Genomic DNA, 18,758 nt, shown 5'->3' on the forward strand with positions numbered 1-18,758 from the left:
CATTTAATCTTCACAGTTTCCTTGATCACTTAGGTTAAATAATATGCCCAAGATCATGCGGCCACTAAGTATCAAAATGAGGCTTTAAACATAACCCTGTTTTGCTCTAAACCCTTTGCCTATAAGAATTGTGTCACTTTGTCTTTTTGTAGAATGCTTCTCTATTTTGATCTATGAAGAACTGGGAGGCAAGCCAGGGAAATACTAGTCCCATTTTGCACATCAAAAAACTAAGGTCCCTTGAGGTCACTGCCTCCATGGCATAGTTTACTCTTAACGCCAGCTTTGCAGGTTCAGAATTAGTTGTCTCCTCCATCTTGAAGCCACCATTGTGTTGTAGGATAAAAAGTTTCCTTGCAGGGGGAGTTAAGATAAAAGAGAAGTAGGAGGACGTGGAGTTCATCTCTCCCCACGGATGCATCAGGAATACATCTACAGATGCAACAACTCTCACAGAATACCAGCTGAACACCAGCAGAAGACCTTCAACACCAGAAAGGATTATAAAGATCCCTGAATAACTGGGTAGTATGAAAAAAAGGAGGGAGAAGGAGGAGGAGAGGAAGCGGTATGGGACCTGCACCTCGGGGCAGGGGAGCTGAAGCAGAGGAGAGATTCCCAAATTCAGGGAACCCCCCCCACCCCGACAGGGAAATCGATTGGGACAAAAGGGAAAAGCATTTGAGGCTGTCAGAAGAGGGTGAAGTGGCCGATCTATGGCAGACGGGACAGAGTGAGAAATATACAGGTGGTCTGTACCACAGTCCTACGTGCCCCAGACTGGGACGTGTGTTCACAGGTGTGCAAGGGGGCTGGGAGCTGGACTGTGGGGATTGGAGAACAGACCCGGAGCGAGAACTGCTGTTGGCTGTGGGGAGACAGACTGAGGGGACGGGAGGGAGGAAATTCGCAGCAGGGAATACCTATGGAGGAAGACTGGACTACCATGGAAGCAGGGCACTATTGCTGAGTCACACACAGGGGGAGGAGCCACTATTGTAACCTCTCTCTCCCCACACACCGGCACCAATAAAAGAAGCCCTCTCAGGGCTGGCCCTCACATGTCTTATGCTGAACACCAGAAAAAGCCCTCACTTGGGCCATGTCTCTTGTGCCCGTGGTCGCCAGCTTCCCTGTGCATTTGGCACCACCAGGGGTCCTGTGATCCAAGCAGCCATACCACCTCTGCGCCCGGTCCTCACAGGGGCAGACCCAAGAGTTCCAAGGCAGCCTCAGGACCAGACTCCTGTGGGTGGACCACAGGGAGAGGTGGGGATACAACCAAAGCTGAACCTCAGGAACAGGGCGACTAAGGAAGAAGATCAAAAATCTTTCCATCAGCTGTTCAAGCTGCAGATTAAATCCCCATCATCAGCTAGGTAGACCCTGTGTCTATGGAATATCTGAGCAGACAATGAGTGTTCCCACAAATGAAAACAGTCTAGCTCTGGCAGCTGTGGACTTTGGGGGCCAGCACACGCAGGAATTGGGCCTGATAGAGTCTGAGTGGTTCCCACAGGGCCCACAGCAGGTCCAGAGACCAGCCCAGAGGCAGAGGAGGGCCTCTTGGGGAGGCAGAGGTGGGCTATGTCTCACGGTGTGTGCAAGGACACTTACAGTGGAGACCCCAGGGAAACATAATTATTACTATGAATTTTATCATGTTTTCATTCATTCTGTTGTTGGTTCTGGCTTTTTTGTTTGTTTCTTTTTCTTTCTTTTTTTGTTTGTTGTTATTGTTTTAGTTTTTTTTTTATTTAGTCTTTTGGGATCTTCGTATTTTATAACTTTTTTTAATATATATTTCTATATTTACTTTGCTTTTCTGTTGTTCTGTGTTCTTTTCCCTTATTTTTTTTCTTCTTCTTTTTCCTTAATATATTATTTATTTTAAAAGTATTTCCATTTCTACTTTGCTTTTCTGTTGTCCTGTGTTTTTTCCCTTTTTATTTTATTTTATTATTATTTTTTTAATCCTTTTTATCGGTTCTGTTTCCTTACTTTATTCTTCAGTTGGCACACTGCTTTGGTTTGTGTTTTTGTTAGTTTTGATCGTAATTGTTTGATTTCGCCTTTGAGTTCCTCTATTTGACTGGTTGTTCTTTGCTTTTTGTTTTATTTGGTTCTATTTTTATTTCTTTTGTACATGTGTGTGTTTCCTTGCTTCTGTTTTTGTTTGATTTAACTTTTTACCATTTGTCTTGGGTTTTGTTCATCTTTTTTTTTTTTAATCCCCTTTATTGTGGGAACGAGTGACGTGCAGGGTCTTGGTTCCTCGACTGGAAGTCGGGTCTGAGGCTTTGGGGTGGGAGCACTGAGTCCAGGAAGCTGGCTCACTAGAGAATTCCTGGCTCCAGGGAAGATTAATCACTGAGAGCTCTCACAGAGGCCTCTATCTGAATCCAAGGCCCTGTTCCACCCAACTGCCAGCAGTTCCCAGCGCTGTACGCTTCACACAAAACAACAAACAAGACAGGAACACAAACCCACCCATCAGCACACAGACTACCTAAAGTCATACTAAGCTCACAGACACCCCAAAACACACCACCTGACATAGCCCTGCTCAGCAGAGGGAAAAGACTCAGCTACACCCACCAGTACCAGTCCCTCCCATCAGGAAGCCTACACAAGCCACTGGACCAACCTCTCCACTGCAGGCAGAGAACAGCAGGAAGAGGAACTATGAACCTGCAGCCTAGGGAAAGGAGACCTCAAATACCGTAAATCAGACAAAATGAGAAGACAGAGAAATATCTTGCAGGCAAAGGAGCAAGATAAAAACCCACAAGATCAAATAAATGAAGAAGAAATAGGCAAACTATCTGAAAAAGAACTCAGAGTAATGATAGTAAAGATGATCTTGGAAATAGAGTAGAGAAAATACAAGAAATGTTTAACAAGGACATAGAAGAACTAAAGGGCAAACAAACAGTAATGAACAACACAATAGCTAAAATTAAAAATACTCTAGAAGGAATCAATAACATAACTGAGTCAGGAGAATGGATAAATGAGCTGGAAGAATGGTGGAAATAACTGCCGCAGAGCACAATAAAGACAAAGGAAAGAAAAGAATGGAGGACAGTCTCAGAGACCTCTGGGACAACATTAAGTGCACCAACATTCGAATTATAGGCATCCCAGAAGAAGAAGAAAAAAAGAAAGGGTCTGAGAAAATAATTTGAAGAGATTTTACTTGAAAACTTACCTAACATGGGAAAGGAAATAGTCAATCAAGTTCAGGAAGCACAGAGAGTCCCATACAGGATAAACCCAAGGAGAAACATGGCAAGACTCATATTAATCAAACTAACAAAAATTAAACACAAAGAAAAAATATTAAAAGCAGCAAGGGAAAAGCAACAAATAACATACAAGGGAATCCCCATAAGGTTAACAGCTGATCTTTCAGCAGAAACTCTGCAGTCCAGAAGGGAGTGGCAAGATATATTTAAAGTGATGAAAGGGAAAAAACTACAACAAATATTACTATACCCAGCAAGGATCTCATTCAGATTTGACAGAGAAATCAAGAGCTTCACAGACAAGCAAAAGTTAAGAGAATTCAACATCACCAAACCAGCTTTACAGCAAATGCTAAAGAAACTTCTCTAGGAAGGAAACAAAAGACAAGAAAAAGACCTATGAAAACAAACCCAAAACAATTAAGAAAATGGTAATAGAAACATACATATCAAATATTACCTTAAGTGTAAATGGATTAAATGCTCCAACCAAAAGACACAGACTGGCTGAATGGATACAAAAACAAGACCTGCATATATGCAGTCTACAAGAGACCCACTTCAGACCTAGGGACACAAACAGACTGAAAGTGAAGGGATGGAAAAAGATATTCCATGCAAATGGAAATCAAAAGAAAGTTGGAGTAGAAAGATTCATATCAGAAAAACTGACTTTAAAGTAAAGACTATTACAAGAGACAAGGAAGGACACGACATAATGATCAAAGGGTCAATCCAAGAAGAAGATATAACAATTGTAAGTATTTATGCACGCAACATAGGAGCACCTCAATACATAAGGCAAATGCTAACAACCATAAAAGGGGAAATCAACAGTAACACAATAATAGTAGGGGACTTTAACACCTCACTTACACCAACAGACAGATTAACCAAAATGAAAACAAATAAGGAAATACAAGCTTTAAATGACACATTAAACCCACAGCCAACATCGTTCTCAATGGTGAAAAACTGAAACCATTTCCACTAAGATCAGGAACAAGACAAGGGTGCCCACTCTCACCACTATTATTCCACATAGTTTTGGAACTTTTAGCCACAGCAATCAGAGAAGAAAAAGAAATAAAAGGAATCCAAATCTGAAAAGAAGTAAAACTGTCACTGTTTGAAGATGACATGATACTATACATAGAGAATCCTGAAGATGCTACCAGAAAACTACTAGAGCTAATCAATGAATTTGTTAAAGTAGCAGGATACAAAATTAATGCACAGAAATCTCTTGCATGCCTATACACTAACAGCAAAAAATCAGAAAGAGAAATTAAGGAAACACTCCCATTTACCACTGCAACAACAAAAAAATAAAATACCTAGGAATAAACCTACCTAAGGAGGCAAAAGACCTGTATGCAGAAAACTATAAGACACTGATGAAAGAAATCAAAGATGATACAAACAGATGGAGAGATATACCATGTTCTTGGAGTGGAAGAATCAACATTGTGAAAATGACTATACTACCTGAAGCAATCTACAAATTCAATACAACCCCTATCAAACTACCAATGGCATTTTTCACAGAACTACAACAAGAAATTTTACAATTTGTATGGAAGCACAAAAGACCCTGAATAGCCAAAGCAATCTTGAGAAAGAAAAATGGAGCTTGAGGAATCAGGCTCCCTGACTTCAGACTATACTACAAAGCTACAGTAATCAAGACAGTATGGTACTGTCACAAAAACAGAAATATAGATCAATAGAACAGGATAGAAAGCCCAGAGATAAACCCACGCACCTATGGTCACCTTATGTTTGACAATTTGGCAAGAATAAACAATGGAGAAAAGACAGCCTCTTCAATAAGTGGTGCTGGGAAAACTGGACAGCTACATGTAAAAGAATGAAATTAGAACACTTCCTAACACCATACACAAAAATAAACTCAAAATGGATTAAAGACCTAAATATAAGGCCAAACACTGTAAAACTCTTAGAGGAAAACATAGGCAGAACACTCTATGAAATAAATCACAGCAAGATCCTGTCTGATGCACCTCCTAGAGTAATGGAAATAAGAATAAAAATAAACAAATGGGACCTAATGAAATTTAAAAGCTTTTACACAGCAAAGGAAACCATAAACAAGATGAAAAGACAACCCTCACAATGGGAGGAAATACTTGCAAATGAAGCAACTGACAAAGGATTCATCTTCAAAATATACAAGCAGCTCATGCAGTTCAATATCAGAAAAACACACAACCCAATCCAAAAATGGGCAGAAGACCTAAATAGACATTTCTCCAAATAAGACATACAGATGGCCAACAAACACATGGAAGGATGCTCAACATCACTAATCATTAGAGAAATGCAAATCAAAACTACAATGAGGTATCACCTCACACCAGTCAGAATGGCCATCATCAAAAAATCTAGAAACAATAAATGCTGGAAAGGGTGTGGAGAAAAGGGAACCCTCTTGCACTGTTGGTGGCAATGTAAATTAATACAGCCACTATGGAGAACAGTATGGAGGTTCCTTAAAGAACTTACAACAGAACTACCATACAACCCAGCAATCCCACTACTGGGCATATACCCTGAGAAAACCATAATTCAAAAAGTGTCATGTACCACAATGTTCATTGCAGCACTATTTACAATAGCCAGGACATGGAAGCAAACTACGTGTCCATCGACAGACGAATGGATAAAGAAGATGTGGCACATATATACAATGGAATATTACTCAGCTATAAAAAGAAATTAAATTGAGTTATTTGTAATGAAGTGGACGGACCTAGAATCTGTCATACAGAGTGAAGTCAGAAAAAGAAAAACAAATACTGTATGTTAATGCATATATATGGAATCTAAAAAAACGGTACTGATGAAACTAGTGGCAGGGCAGGAATAAAGGCACAGACATAGAGAACAGACTTGAGAACATGGTCAGGGGGAAGGGGAAGCTGGGATGAAGTGAGAGAGTAGTATTGACATATATACACTACCAAATGTAAAATGCATGGTTAGGGGGAAGCTGCTGCTTAGCACAGGGAGATCAGCTCCGTGTTTTGTGACCACCTAGAGGGGTGGGATAGGGAGGGTGGGAGGGAGGCTCCAGCAGGAGAGGATATGGGGATATATGTATACATATAGCTGATTTACTTTGTTGTACAGCAGAAACTAACACAACATTGTACAGCAATTATTCTCCAATAAAGATGTTAAAAAAAAAAAAAGATTCTTTGCAGGGATCAAGAGAGAAAGATGTTGGAGAAATATGAGAGGCTCTGGATGTGAATCAATAGGTAATATTTGCGGGGGCACTAAATGGAAAACAGCTTCACCTTGGGTATTTGCAAAGCACCTTCTTGGGCTCCTCCCCATAAATCATGCCAAGCTTCACTTTGCTAACTGTAGGTTCAAACAGATTCTGTAAAATAAAATTAATAAAACAAATTCTGTTTTAACTGAGAATGGCTCAAACTACTTCTAAACAGGTATCTGGTCAGATAGTAAAATAAGGTCACAAGGAAACAGCTCTACCCCTTTCATGAAATAGTCAATTAAGGTCATGGGGAAGAACTTTGAGGTGTGGAAGTATCAATACATATGTTGTCCATGCCCACTATTCCATATTACAGTGGTTAGGAGCTTGGGCTTTTAAGGTTAGATATACCTGTAATCAAATCCCAGCTCTTCTGTTTTATAGCCATGTGATCTTAGGTAGCTTCAAATCACTCTATGAGGTAGGTGCTATTATTATTTTCATTTTACAGATGAGAAAACTAAGGCTTAGTGAGAGTAATTGTTAAAGAAATCACACACTGCAAAGAACATAGCAAGCATTTGATAAAACATAATTATTTTATTTATACCATCAAGGGCAAGATCTGAAAACAGGCCATTTCTTGACATTTGTACGTACCTATGGAGTTATGACAAAATTTAATGCATCTAGCCTTTCTTGTTTGTAGCACTCAATTCTAGATGTATCTTTAGTTCTTTTGGAGATAAAAATGTAAGACTCAAAACCAATACTCTCTAGAATTCAAAAAAAGCTCAGGTGAAATTAGGTATTTCAAAGGAGGGTATGACCCTTCAAGTGTAGAGTAACATTTTTTAGTAGAAACCACGTGGACTGAAAAAGTAAAGTACAGGAGCTCTGTGCTGTTTCATACCTTGACTTAAAAAATTGTTTCCAATTCACTGCTAATTCTCAAGACATATTCCAAGCAAAAACAAAACAAAACAAAAACCAACAATTAAAAAATAAAATAAAGAATAAGACTGCTTTTAGAAATGCATGCTTTTTTCACCTTGGGAATCCACTTACAAATATTTTCATATTTTAAGTTTTCTCAAATTGAAATGTAAACTCACTTAAAATGAGGTATGGGCAGTTCATTAGCCAGACACAGCACTGTGATTTTGGTTTTTTGAAAAAGTGAAGCTGGCGGTTGATTTAATTCTGCCTTTGGCTCACACACCCACACCATACATTAATAAATTAGAAGTGGGTGCTTGCCTATTAACCTTTGAGTTATAAAGAGGTGACTGATAGTGGGTTAATAGAACAGAGTTTAGAGATTAATAGACATAAAATACCCTGTTAAAAGTATCCTGTCAAAGGGTCATCTTAGTTGGATTTTACATAGTAGAAGATATGTTATGGTGTGTAATTTTAATGTCTGGATCTATACATAGAATAACATTTGCTTTATAGAAATTAAGAGGGTGGGGGGAAATGCATGCCTTAATTCTCACTAATCAACCCTGTGGGCTTTGGAGAAGGGCAGACCTGGATTTGAAACTAGGTGCAAACACTTACTAGCTGCATGACTTTGGGCAAATTACTTAATCCCTTAAAGCCTCAAAATTCTCATGTGTAAAACAGGGGTAATGTAAGTACCTACTTCCTAGGGTTACTGTGAAGATTATATGAGATAACAAATGCCACTTCCAGGCCCAGGGTTGGGATGAATCAATGGCAATTATTATTGTTGTTGTTTCCATCATTTCATAAACAATATCCAAGTAGTCTCAGTACCTTGGCACAAAATTGTGCTAAAAAATAATAAAGCCATGATGGGATTCCTGGGGATAAAAGATATTTCCACATACTGAGGTATGGGTAAGTCATTCTAGCTTATACATAAGTTAACTTGAATTTTATGCTAACTAAAATAGCCTGTTTGTGGCCTGTCAAACATACATTGTGCACCTGCTTTAATTATTAAGAAAAGGGCACATTGACCAGAAGTAAAGAATGTCCATTTTAAAAGTAAAGATTAAATGCCTCTCTTCCTGGGAAGCCAATGCTAGTTCTCCTTCAATGATAAGACTCCCTTCCCAGGTGCCAAGGCCATACTGACTTGCTGTGTACATGCTAATCTTTTTTTTTTCAAACCTTGAAGGAACATATCCCTGATTTGTTTAATGTTCTTGGTTCTGACAAGATATAATACTGTGCTGAAAACCATGCTTTTTCAGATCAGTTCCTCAGAGTTATCTGAGAGGCTGTCTTCCAGGCTATAGTCCTCAAATAAAACTCTTTTCTATCCTATTGTAGATTGTTTATGGATTATTTTCATCAACATTGGGTATCACTTGAATGTACTGAAAATAAAATGATTATTCATTCATTCATTCTTTCAACAAATATTCTACAAATGTTCAGCAAGCAATCAGCAACTAGTGCTGTGATAGATACCGCAGTCTTACTAAGATGAGAGTTTGGTAAAATGAGATTATGTTCCTAAAGAGTAAAGAAAGTACAGAGTATCATTATCTATCTAGTGATCGAGTTAACCAGCCATGCTTCCTGGGACCATAAGTAACTCTAAGGCTCTTCAGAATAATTGTCACTCAATGGCACATTGATCATTGAGCCCTGTCACAGCTGATGTGAGGATGATTAACAAGCATTTTTACAGCACCTAATATGTGGGGTTGTGAGGGACATAAAAGGTAATCAGACACTACTCTAAAGAAAAGGTAAAAAGAGATGAGATACATTTTCAAACAAGAATTGAAGACAGACATTTTCCTAGTTTTGTCAGATGCTACTGACTTTTATGTTGATTGTTGCCACAGCAGTGGATACTTATTTAACTTAATAGAGTGTTTGATAACCAGGTTTTATCCTTTCCTTCGCATAGAAATTCTCAGGTCCCATTGAAGCTAGGAAGATTGAAGGGCAGCAATGAAGGTAAACAGGTGCTTCAGGGGCTGAGGTCTCTCAGGGTACAAACTGTTGCACGTAACTTCCATCCCTAACTGTTGACTTGCCTTAGATCTAAAATTTTGCCAGAATGGATTTTTTCTGCCCATCTATTTAAACTGATCAGAAATTCAAAGGCAAGAACAAACAGACTCATACACTTTACTGCATTTGTTCATGTATCCGTCTCTCTTGAATAGACTAAAATATACTTCAGAACAAAGACTGTATCTTACTCACCTTTGAGTTTCCAGCACAGTGGGTGGCACACAGAAGGTAACCAAAACTTTTGTTGTGTCATATAAAGAAAGGAGCATGACTGGGTATAAAACATACCTGTGTTTGAATTTTTGCTCTGCTACTTAACAGCCATGATCTTGAAAGGCTACTTTATTTTCTGGCCTTTTGATAATTTCTCCTAATTATGGAGAACTTAAATGCTGCTATATCATAAAGTTAGAGTGTAAATCACTTAGAATAATTCATGAAGCTCAACAATGGTCCATTTCCTCCTTCCCCTTCGGTCTGGATCCCTGCCCTGTGCTTCTGTAGGCTATTTAGCATGCAAGCGACACCTTTGTCACCCTGCTAAGGTCTGATAATAGTCAAACTGCCTTTCTGCTAACAAAAACTGCTTTTCAACTCAGTCAGTTTCTTAGAGGGTATTTCTTTTTCAAACAATGCCAGGAATTTTTGAACATTTTGAACGCCAGAACATAGCAACAGTTTAAAAACGGACACAGCAGAGTGTCTTTCCTTTCCTCAAAGTCAGTGGCAGAGGCATCTGGAGGGCCATGTGCCTGTTTAGATACACACCCCTCAGGAAGGCATGAAGGATCTGGAAAAGCTTCAGAAAAGCTGCTTATCTAGAATGACAGGGAAGAGGGCAAACTCTGATGCATAGAGGGGGTAATTTTAGGGTAATTAAAGGAAACCTTGTTTATTACCACAAACAACCTAAAATATAAATATATTCAAAAAAGGGTTTAGAGACATAAGTCATAGGTACATATTGATATACTAAAAGGAAGTTCTAAATTTGTGAGAATGCATTTGCTGAAAAACCATCCCTGGTACTGATCTCCTTGTCTTTATGATAATTCTTAGTCTTGAGTCAAGGAGAAAAACCAGGAGTTATGCTCTCCTTCACCAGGATCAAAAACAGTCAAAATTCTGTGTGTGTGTTTTTAATCGATTTGGTGTTTGTTGCCAAAATTAGGCTTAGCCCAAGTTTAAGTTTAAGGTGGCTGAGGTCTCTTGCTACCAAAGCAAAAAATTATTTATAAAAATTCAGTATAAAAATTAAACTTGAATGGGTGAAAACTTTTAAATCTGGTTTCTCCCCCATTCACTTTGAAGACCTGCAATCCCTCAGGCCTATTGGTTTTCTTCTTATTCCTGTGGTTCCATCTAATTGTTAGATTTCTCTGCTGTGGTCTGGTTGTCACCCCCGCATGGAGCCAGCTCCAGACCTGATGATACGGGTCATGAGCGCAATTTGTTCGGTTTAGAAGATTCAAGGTGCAAGACTACAATTGCCTGAGGAATTCCGTAGCAACTACTCTGGCCTCTTTTGTTAAAGGACTATGGGTTAATTATGGAAAAAGAGAATTTAGGAGGAGCTTAGAGAAGCTATATATTGGAGTTTACAAAATCTTTGTGAAAGTTCTCATTCTCTAACTCTCATAAAATAGATTAGTTGCCTTTGAACAGAGATGTGTGAAGGCTTTCCAAGGAGCCAGAGAACACTGATAGTTTTAAGGGAATCAATTTCCAGATCTTCAACTTTCCTAAAACTGATTTCCTTGAAAATAGATCTTTCACCCCTTTACAAAATAATTCCCCACTCTCACTCACCCATGTAGCAAACAATGGAGAATTCCCCTTTAATAATTAACCCAGGTACCATAGACCTGAGGGGCTTCCTGTATTTTCCTGCCCTAATACACATTCCTGTTGAAGATGAAGCTTAATGATCGAAATACAACATGCTGGTTCATGTTGGGATGTTCTAAATTTAGATGTATGGTGCAGTGTAGTGATAGGAACAATGATAATTTTTGTTTAATGTACTTTGCCTCTTCATTCTTCAACAACTGTCAAAGAATGCATCCTTCTTGAATGAAAGGACGGCAAAGAAGGCATCAGTAGGGAATACTGAATACAAAAATCACTTCTTCATGTATTTAAATGTAAGTGATTCTTTTAAACTATTAATACTCATCTTTTGGATGTATTATTAGCTTAAAGGAAAGACATCTCAAATGGGCAAGGCAGAAAACGTTAGGAGGATGATTCCTTTTAATGTGATTTGGAATGGTTTCCAGGACTCAAAATTTTCATAGGATATTGGCTAAAACACATGGATAAAACTTTTATGTGATTTCTTTCAGATTCAATGTGGGTAATTCAGTAAGGCAGTTATCAAATCACATCAAGAAATAGTTATTCCAACTATAGTCAGCTCTTTTAATTTTATTACATAAAATAATTTATATTTAATTTTATTAATTTATATATCCTATTAACAAAAACTAAAATAATATGATAGCTGACAAATCAAGTTATTTTAGCAGGCTATAACTTTTTCTTTCACTAAATACATAACAAAAGTATGGACATGATTATTCCCATTAAAAATTCATTTCCAATAAGAACTGTGTCATATATTTAAAATTTACTTTTCAAAATTTGTACATATTTGTTATTTTGAAAAATTATGTTCAATGTACGTAGTTTTGATCAAATATACTGCTAATATGTGTTATATAATATATATCATATATTATATATGTAATTGGGTGATCTATAAAAGACTTTACACAATAAAAAGCTATTACATCAGGAATCATATTTGTGGAGGAAATTGGACTGGAAATACAAGCTCAGGGAGAAAAGGAAAGATGTAGCTATTCTGAATGTTAAAAAGGAGGTTGTTTACTTATTTTTAAAATAGGTGATGGTACACATAAAATCACAGCACTTAAAGGCCCCTAGATACATCTGAAGGAGCACTTTAAGAGTTCTATTTTTAAATGTCAATATTTACACTATGCAGAAACTGTATCTTTTAAAAATATTTAAACTTAAAAATAAAAATATTTAGAAGCCAATTTTAAAATGTGCACATGAGCACAGAATTTTTCAAATGTCTTTCAGGTGAAAAAGAAGCAAAAGAATTTAAAGACCATGAGCAGAAAGGATTGCCTGCGGCCAATACAATCTCTCAGGTCCCTGTGAGGCATCCCAGGACTCAGGTTGTCCAGACTCTGCAATCTTTGTTCCCTGAGACTGTAAGGGACTTGACTACTAAAAATACAAATAAAAGGATATGTGCTGGCGTGTTTGCAGTATCAGTGTTTATTTCTTGGTGGCAAAATAGAAATGATTTTTAAACTTTTCTTCATTTTTATATTATTATTTTCTAACATGACCATATATAGTTGACCTCTGAACAAAGCAGAGGTTAGGAGCACCCATCCTCTGCGCAGTTGAAAACCTGCATGTAACTCTCCAGTGGACCCTCGGTATCCACAGTTCCACATCTATGGATTCAACCAACCTGGGATTGTGTAGTACTGTAGTCTATATTTAGTGAAAATAATTCACATATAAGTGAACCCGAACGCTTCAAACCCATTTTGTTCAAGGATCAACTGTATTCTTTTAAAGTAAGAAAAGAGAAGTTATTTTTGAAGAGTAGAGCAGCAGACTTAGCAAGAAATCTCACCAGAGACACCAATCTCTTTAGCCCTGTCAGGTCCCATCCTGTTGTAAACTGAGCTGGGCTGCTGGGAACAGGTTTGGCATCACAACACCGTGGATGGTGGTGGATGGAGGATGTGCTTTCCCTGAGTTTACACACAAAGGCAATGGCAGTTCATCCTCATATGAGGCTGTTCTTGCCTCTGTGGACCAAACTAGTCTGGAGAATGAAATATTTGTTTTAGAGTGTTCTGTCTGGTGAGAAAGAAAACCTTGTGTTTTTTTATTTTGTATTTGCCAAAGACTTTTTAAAAAAAGCCAAGAACTGGCCTTTCTCCTTGTGTAATACAAGAACTTTTGGAGTCAAATTTCTAATTAGAAAAACTGCTGATGGTTGAGTTCTAGGATATACCTTTAAAAACATTTTTCTGAACTGCTACCCTCTTTCAACAGTAAACTAATGTAATATTTGAGAAGGATTTTTAAAAGATATTAGGGATAAAATACTATTAAAGAGATCTGTGTTTTCAGAGAGATTTGTTTTTTCTTTGCCTTCAAACCTTCACAGAGGCAGGGCATTAAGCAGAGAGTAAGCCTGAGTAGAGGCTCTAGGTAGCTGCCAAAGAGAGTGGAACTACACAGAGAAAGTATGAATGAAGGGAAAGTGCCTGATCCGTATACCTCGCACCTCCTGAGCAGAAACAACATGTGGTGAACAAATAAAGGAATGTCCGGATCTTTAAATCCTCTTAATCCTAAAGGGGCTCTTACATTATGCAATGCATTTAGGGACAGTGAAAAATTCACATTCTGGTTAGATGTGATTCTTCTCACCTTTGGCCCACCTGTCTGCCCCCTCACTCCACAAGGTCATGCCTTATATTAAGTTCCTACACACAGGTCTTTCCTCTCCTATTAGATTACAAACTAATTGAGGGCAGGATTACTGACTGAATTGTCTTCGTGTTTGTGCTACATCTCCATCCTCCCTTCTCAACTCTCCCCAGTACAATATTTGGTACAAACGTGGGCTCAAAAGATGTAAGCAAGTGAATGAATGAATTAAGAATGTAATATTCTTCTGTGGTCTAGAGAAGTGTGTAAACAAAGATACAATTACAGAAACAGAAATGTTGAAACCTAAGCAGTGAAATTTCAAAAAAATTAAATACAAATTTTAAAATAATATTGAGCAGATTTTGAAGAAACTTCTCTAATTGAAGATAGCATAGCTCTCTGACTCACTGAGTCCTGGGAGTAAAGTGAGAAGTAGGAAAGACTGAGACAGGATTGTAAGAGATCATTTGCTTGTCCTGTACCCTCAGCTGCCAGGTAGCTAAAGAAAAAGCAGCATCCTCCATCCTGGGGGCCATTGAAAGGTTCCAGTCACCATTTACCTCCCCCTCCCTGCCTGGATGGATAGGACCCAAGGATAGATGGACACATGACATACCATGCTGAGTTTAACAGTGTTCCTTCAATGACAGAGGCACCGAGAAACTGCACAGGAGAGACCCCCAAAGTGTGGAATGTAGAAACATGCTTTCTCATAGCATAGAGAACAGAGAAAATAAAACCAATATTTATCTTTGTGTCATACTGTATTTGATGAATCAGACCTGATTCCAAGCAGTGTATAGCTGAGTAATGGAGAAAAGCTCACCCTAAATAACAATAACGTGCAGCAGAACGTGATGAACACTGTAAGACAGGTCAGATAACCTATGGAAGGAATTTAAAGGTGTGTGTGTGTAGGTGTGTGACCTTAGACTAGGAATCTGAACTTTCACCCTCTCCAGATGTAGCACAAACCATGGGGAAAATGGCAGCATCTGACACGGTATCTCTCCACTTACCTTTTATTCAGAGACTGCAGCAAAGTTCCCTCGAAGCGACTACTTCTTCCATATCTACAAGCTTTTGTTTTGGATGTTACCTTGGCCTAAAATATCTTTTCCCTCATTCTCTGCCTTCCAAAATGCTACTTATTCTGCCATATACAGCTGAAATACCATTTTACACGTAACTTCCCCGACACCTAATCAGAATTAAATACTGCTTTCTCTGAACTGCTACAGCACACAGCTTATAGCCCTATCTAGTAGTTTCATTTCTCTTTATACTATATCTATGCATGCATGCATCTGTCTCTCAAGTCAAACTATGACTTCCTTTATCACATTCATCTTTCTGACCTCAACAGCAGCTATCACCATGCTCTGAATATAGAAACAGTGTTTTACAGGAGACAGAATCTGGGTTTTAGAGATCAGCATCCATGGATTCTGATCCCAGCTCTGTCATTTTACCAGTTGTGGATCTTGGGCCTTACTTAACCTTTCTATGCCTCCATTTCTGCATCTGAAAAGGAACTAAGATCTTCTCAAGGTTGTGATAAGAATTAGACATAATAAATGTAAAATGTCTAGTGTATAGTAGATCACCTCCAAATGGTAGTGATCACAACTTTTACTCTATATAATAAAGAGCTTGTTGGCAAAAAAACATATAAAATTGCCTACTTTCTACGATACCTAGCAGAGTGTGAGTACATAGTGGAAGCTTGTAAATATACCTTGACTTCGACTTTTAAAGACCTACCTTGAACTCTTTCTCAATGTTGGCCAGCACTGCCAGCTCATTGCTAAGCTCTAAAGCTGTCATGACTGGATCTTCACTAGACAATGACAGGTAAGCTGGGCTTGCCAGGCCTTTGTAGGCATTAATTCTAGATCTGGAATGGCTGAAGGAGTCATGCTTCTGTTTCTGGTTGCATTCGCTGCACTTGCAGAAATAGTCATGAGGCCGTTCAATCCGAGCACCCTTCCGCAAGAGGGTGTGCACAATTTCATATTCCTGGCAGTGGGCAGCCAGAACGATTGGAGTCACATCATGGGAGAACCGTGTTCCGTCTTCATCATAGGCATAAAAATCATCTTGCTGGAGTTCAGACTGACTGGGGCTGGTTGCTAACCGCTTGCCTTCAGCAAAAGCTGGATGACTGAGAATGGCTTCCACAATCCGAACATAACCTTTACTAATAGCTAAAAGTAAGGCATCCCCAACACGAGACAGATTTTCTTTCTTGAGAAGAAGTTCTGTAATTTCCAGATGTTCATTGGCCACTGCCAGCTGCAGGGCATTCTGGCCCATGTAATCTACACAGTTAACATTGAGTGAGAGGCATTCTTCTAACATCTTCCTTACCACTGGGATGTTGCCATATTCAGCTGCATCTAAAAAGCGTTCCTCCTCAATAGATAGGTTTGTTGAGTGATCATTAAACATGTATGCTGGTCCTCGGTTAGCTAACCTTCTTCCCTTCTCACGGAGAACTGTCTGCCGCCGGTGGGTCAGTCTATTGTCGGTGCCCCGGCTGTAATAAAATAGAAAGATTGTGAACAAATCATATTAAGAGCATTTTAGTGTGTAAAATGACCTACCATTCATCTAATGCAATCCTCAAGTATATTAGATGTTGTCTCATCATCTCTAGACCAACTATAATACAAATGAAGATGCATTTATTTGTTAATGGATTCCAAGAACTTCTCTTTTTAGAAAGCCAAGCACTTTGCAGATTTTAACATTTTAATTTGGGGTGGAGATTCTGGCAATTCCCATAATCTCTCTGTGCCATGCACACAGAGATTAATGTGTGTTTTTCAATCGCAGATAGTATAGATATAAGAAATACCCAAAATGTCACCATTACAACATACAGTGTGAAAATATAAAAAATAAGTAGGAAAATAGCAAATCCATTCAAGTCAACATATATTTATTGAGTCCCTCCTATGCCAGGGCCAGGCATTATATAAAGTCTGGAAAAAAGCAATGGTGAAAAAAAAAAAATTGAAACATTTCTGTCTTTAAAAATCTTGTATTTCAAAGGGAGAAATGGGCAGTTAGCACATTACCTTGTTATCAGCTGTTTAATTGTCATGATAAACCTATAGCAGGGGCATCTAACCTACCTTCTGGGAGAAAGTGACATGCTGAAAATGGAAGGATAGTAGGAGTCAGGTGACAGTGTATTTGGGGAGAGTGTGACGAGGTCAGGTATAGGTAGAGAGCTTCCTCCAGCAGAGGGATCAACTATGTCACAGCGTAGGTTTCATTAACAGGGACAATTAATGGATTGGACTCTGTTAGGCATTGTTCTAAAAATCACTGGTCACTTGAGAAAGTTGTGATCCAGGTGGTACGTGGGAAGGAATGAGTCTGTGATGGAGACCGTGGTCAAAGAGGTGGTCAGCCTTCAATGTTGGCTTTCGTTCTGTGATAAGAAAAAGTGATTCCTCCTCTGATCGAAATGCTACAGTGAGGATTTTTTTTCCCTAGTGATTCATAACTTTATGTCTTAAGGTGTTTTTGAGTTTGAAGGGCTGAAGCTTTGTCACTATCACTAACTGGAAACCCAAAAAGGAAAAGTTCCTGAAGAATACGGAAGAGCCAGGTTAAAGGGGAGCCTGAAAAGAAGAAGACAGGTGTGATTGATGATTAATGTCATAGACGTTTCTTTTCTTTATAAATGTTCTAAAAGCCATCCCTCTTCAAAGACTGTCACAAACTTCCCCATATAAAGAGAATTTAAATAGATCCAAAGACCCCATAAGCCATCTTCCCCTCCGATGCGGCCAGGCTAAGAGAACCTAATTTTCTTTCCATACTAACGCTTATCCATCTTGATACCAAAGCTCCAGGAAATGTTGACAATGGCAGTGTGATGTCCAAAGAAGTTAGCAAAATGTCAGCCACTCAGAAATAGGTTGTGGCTCTCCAAGGAGCTTCAAGAGTATGCTGCCATATTCACAAAATTTTTTCATAGATTTTCATTCAGCAGTGAACCCTTTAGCCAGCCACGGCCTCTTCAAAACTAACCAGGCTGATGTTTTACTGACAACTATGTAAATTTTAAAAAAATGACACTAAGGGCCATAGCCAAACATATGCTATAATACTAATAATTTTTAAGATAGATCTTTAGATAATGTATCCATAGCTTTTATTAAGTAATAAGAGAATGATTTATATATCTATTTTGCTTTCTATAGCTATTGTTTTGTTTCTAATTCCATTTTAAATTGTACCCAAGTTATGCATGTGCATGTTTACACACTCTAAAAGCTTGTTACAAAAAACAGCAGTCACTTATTCTTCACCTTCTCCATATCCTGATCCCCAAAGGAAATATATTTCAACTATTTTAGCTGATTATTTTATAATTTAAATCCTTACATCCATATAACTTCATAATATTGCTATTTCTTGCTTTTCCAGATTTGGTATTATCTACAGACTTCCCATTATGAAAGTTGAGTATTTAGCTCACTTTCACAATCTCCCACCTTACCTTCACATCCTTCTCTCTCTCCCTCTCTCATACACACACACACACACACACACACACACACACACACACACATGCTTCATGGTCCCTTATCATTCCAGTATAGTTATATCATAACTTTTGGTAGGTAGCTATTTACATTATGACAATGCAGGTGCTAGCTATAGCTATGACAAGTAGTATATACTATACTGTGGTATCTTTTCTGGTGCAGCTTCCCTGTGTCCTGCAACCCAGGCTTTAAAAATCATCT

General features: G+C 38.4%; 1 protein-coding gene across 6 annotated transcripts in view; it reads right to left on the bottom strand.

Moving 5' to 3' along the window:
• Window positions 1-18,758, bottom strand: part of TRPC6 (transient receptor potential cation channel subfamily C member 6) — a 130,663-nt gene that overhangs the window by 42,766 nt on the left and 69,139 nt on the right. For all 6 annotated transcript variants that reach the window (XR_014231114.1, XR_014231115.1, XM_082339898.1 and 3 more), the window contains exon 2: window positions 15,754-16,528. Coding sequence is in view for 4 of the 6 variants with exons in the window: in XM_082339898.1 (XP_082196024.1) it covers window positions 15,754-16,528 (775 nt within the window). In the remaining 2 variants the exon portion in view is untranslated. The remainder of the gene's footprint in view (window positions 1-15,753; window positions 16,529-18,758) is intronic.

The sequence above is a fragment of the Balaenoptera borealis genome (assembly GCF_965194805.1).
Source record: "Balaenoptera borealis genome assembly, chromosome: 11".
Lineage (NCBI taxonomy): Eukaryota > Metazoa > Chordata > Mammalia > Artiodactyla > Balaenopteridae > Balaenoptera > Balaenoptera borealis.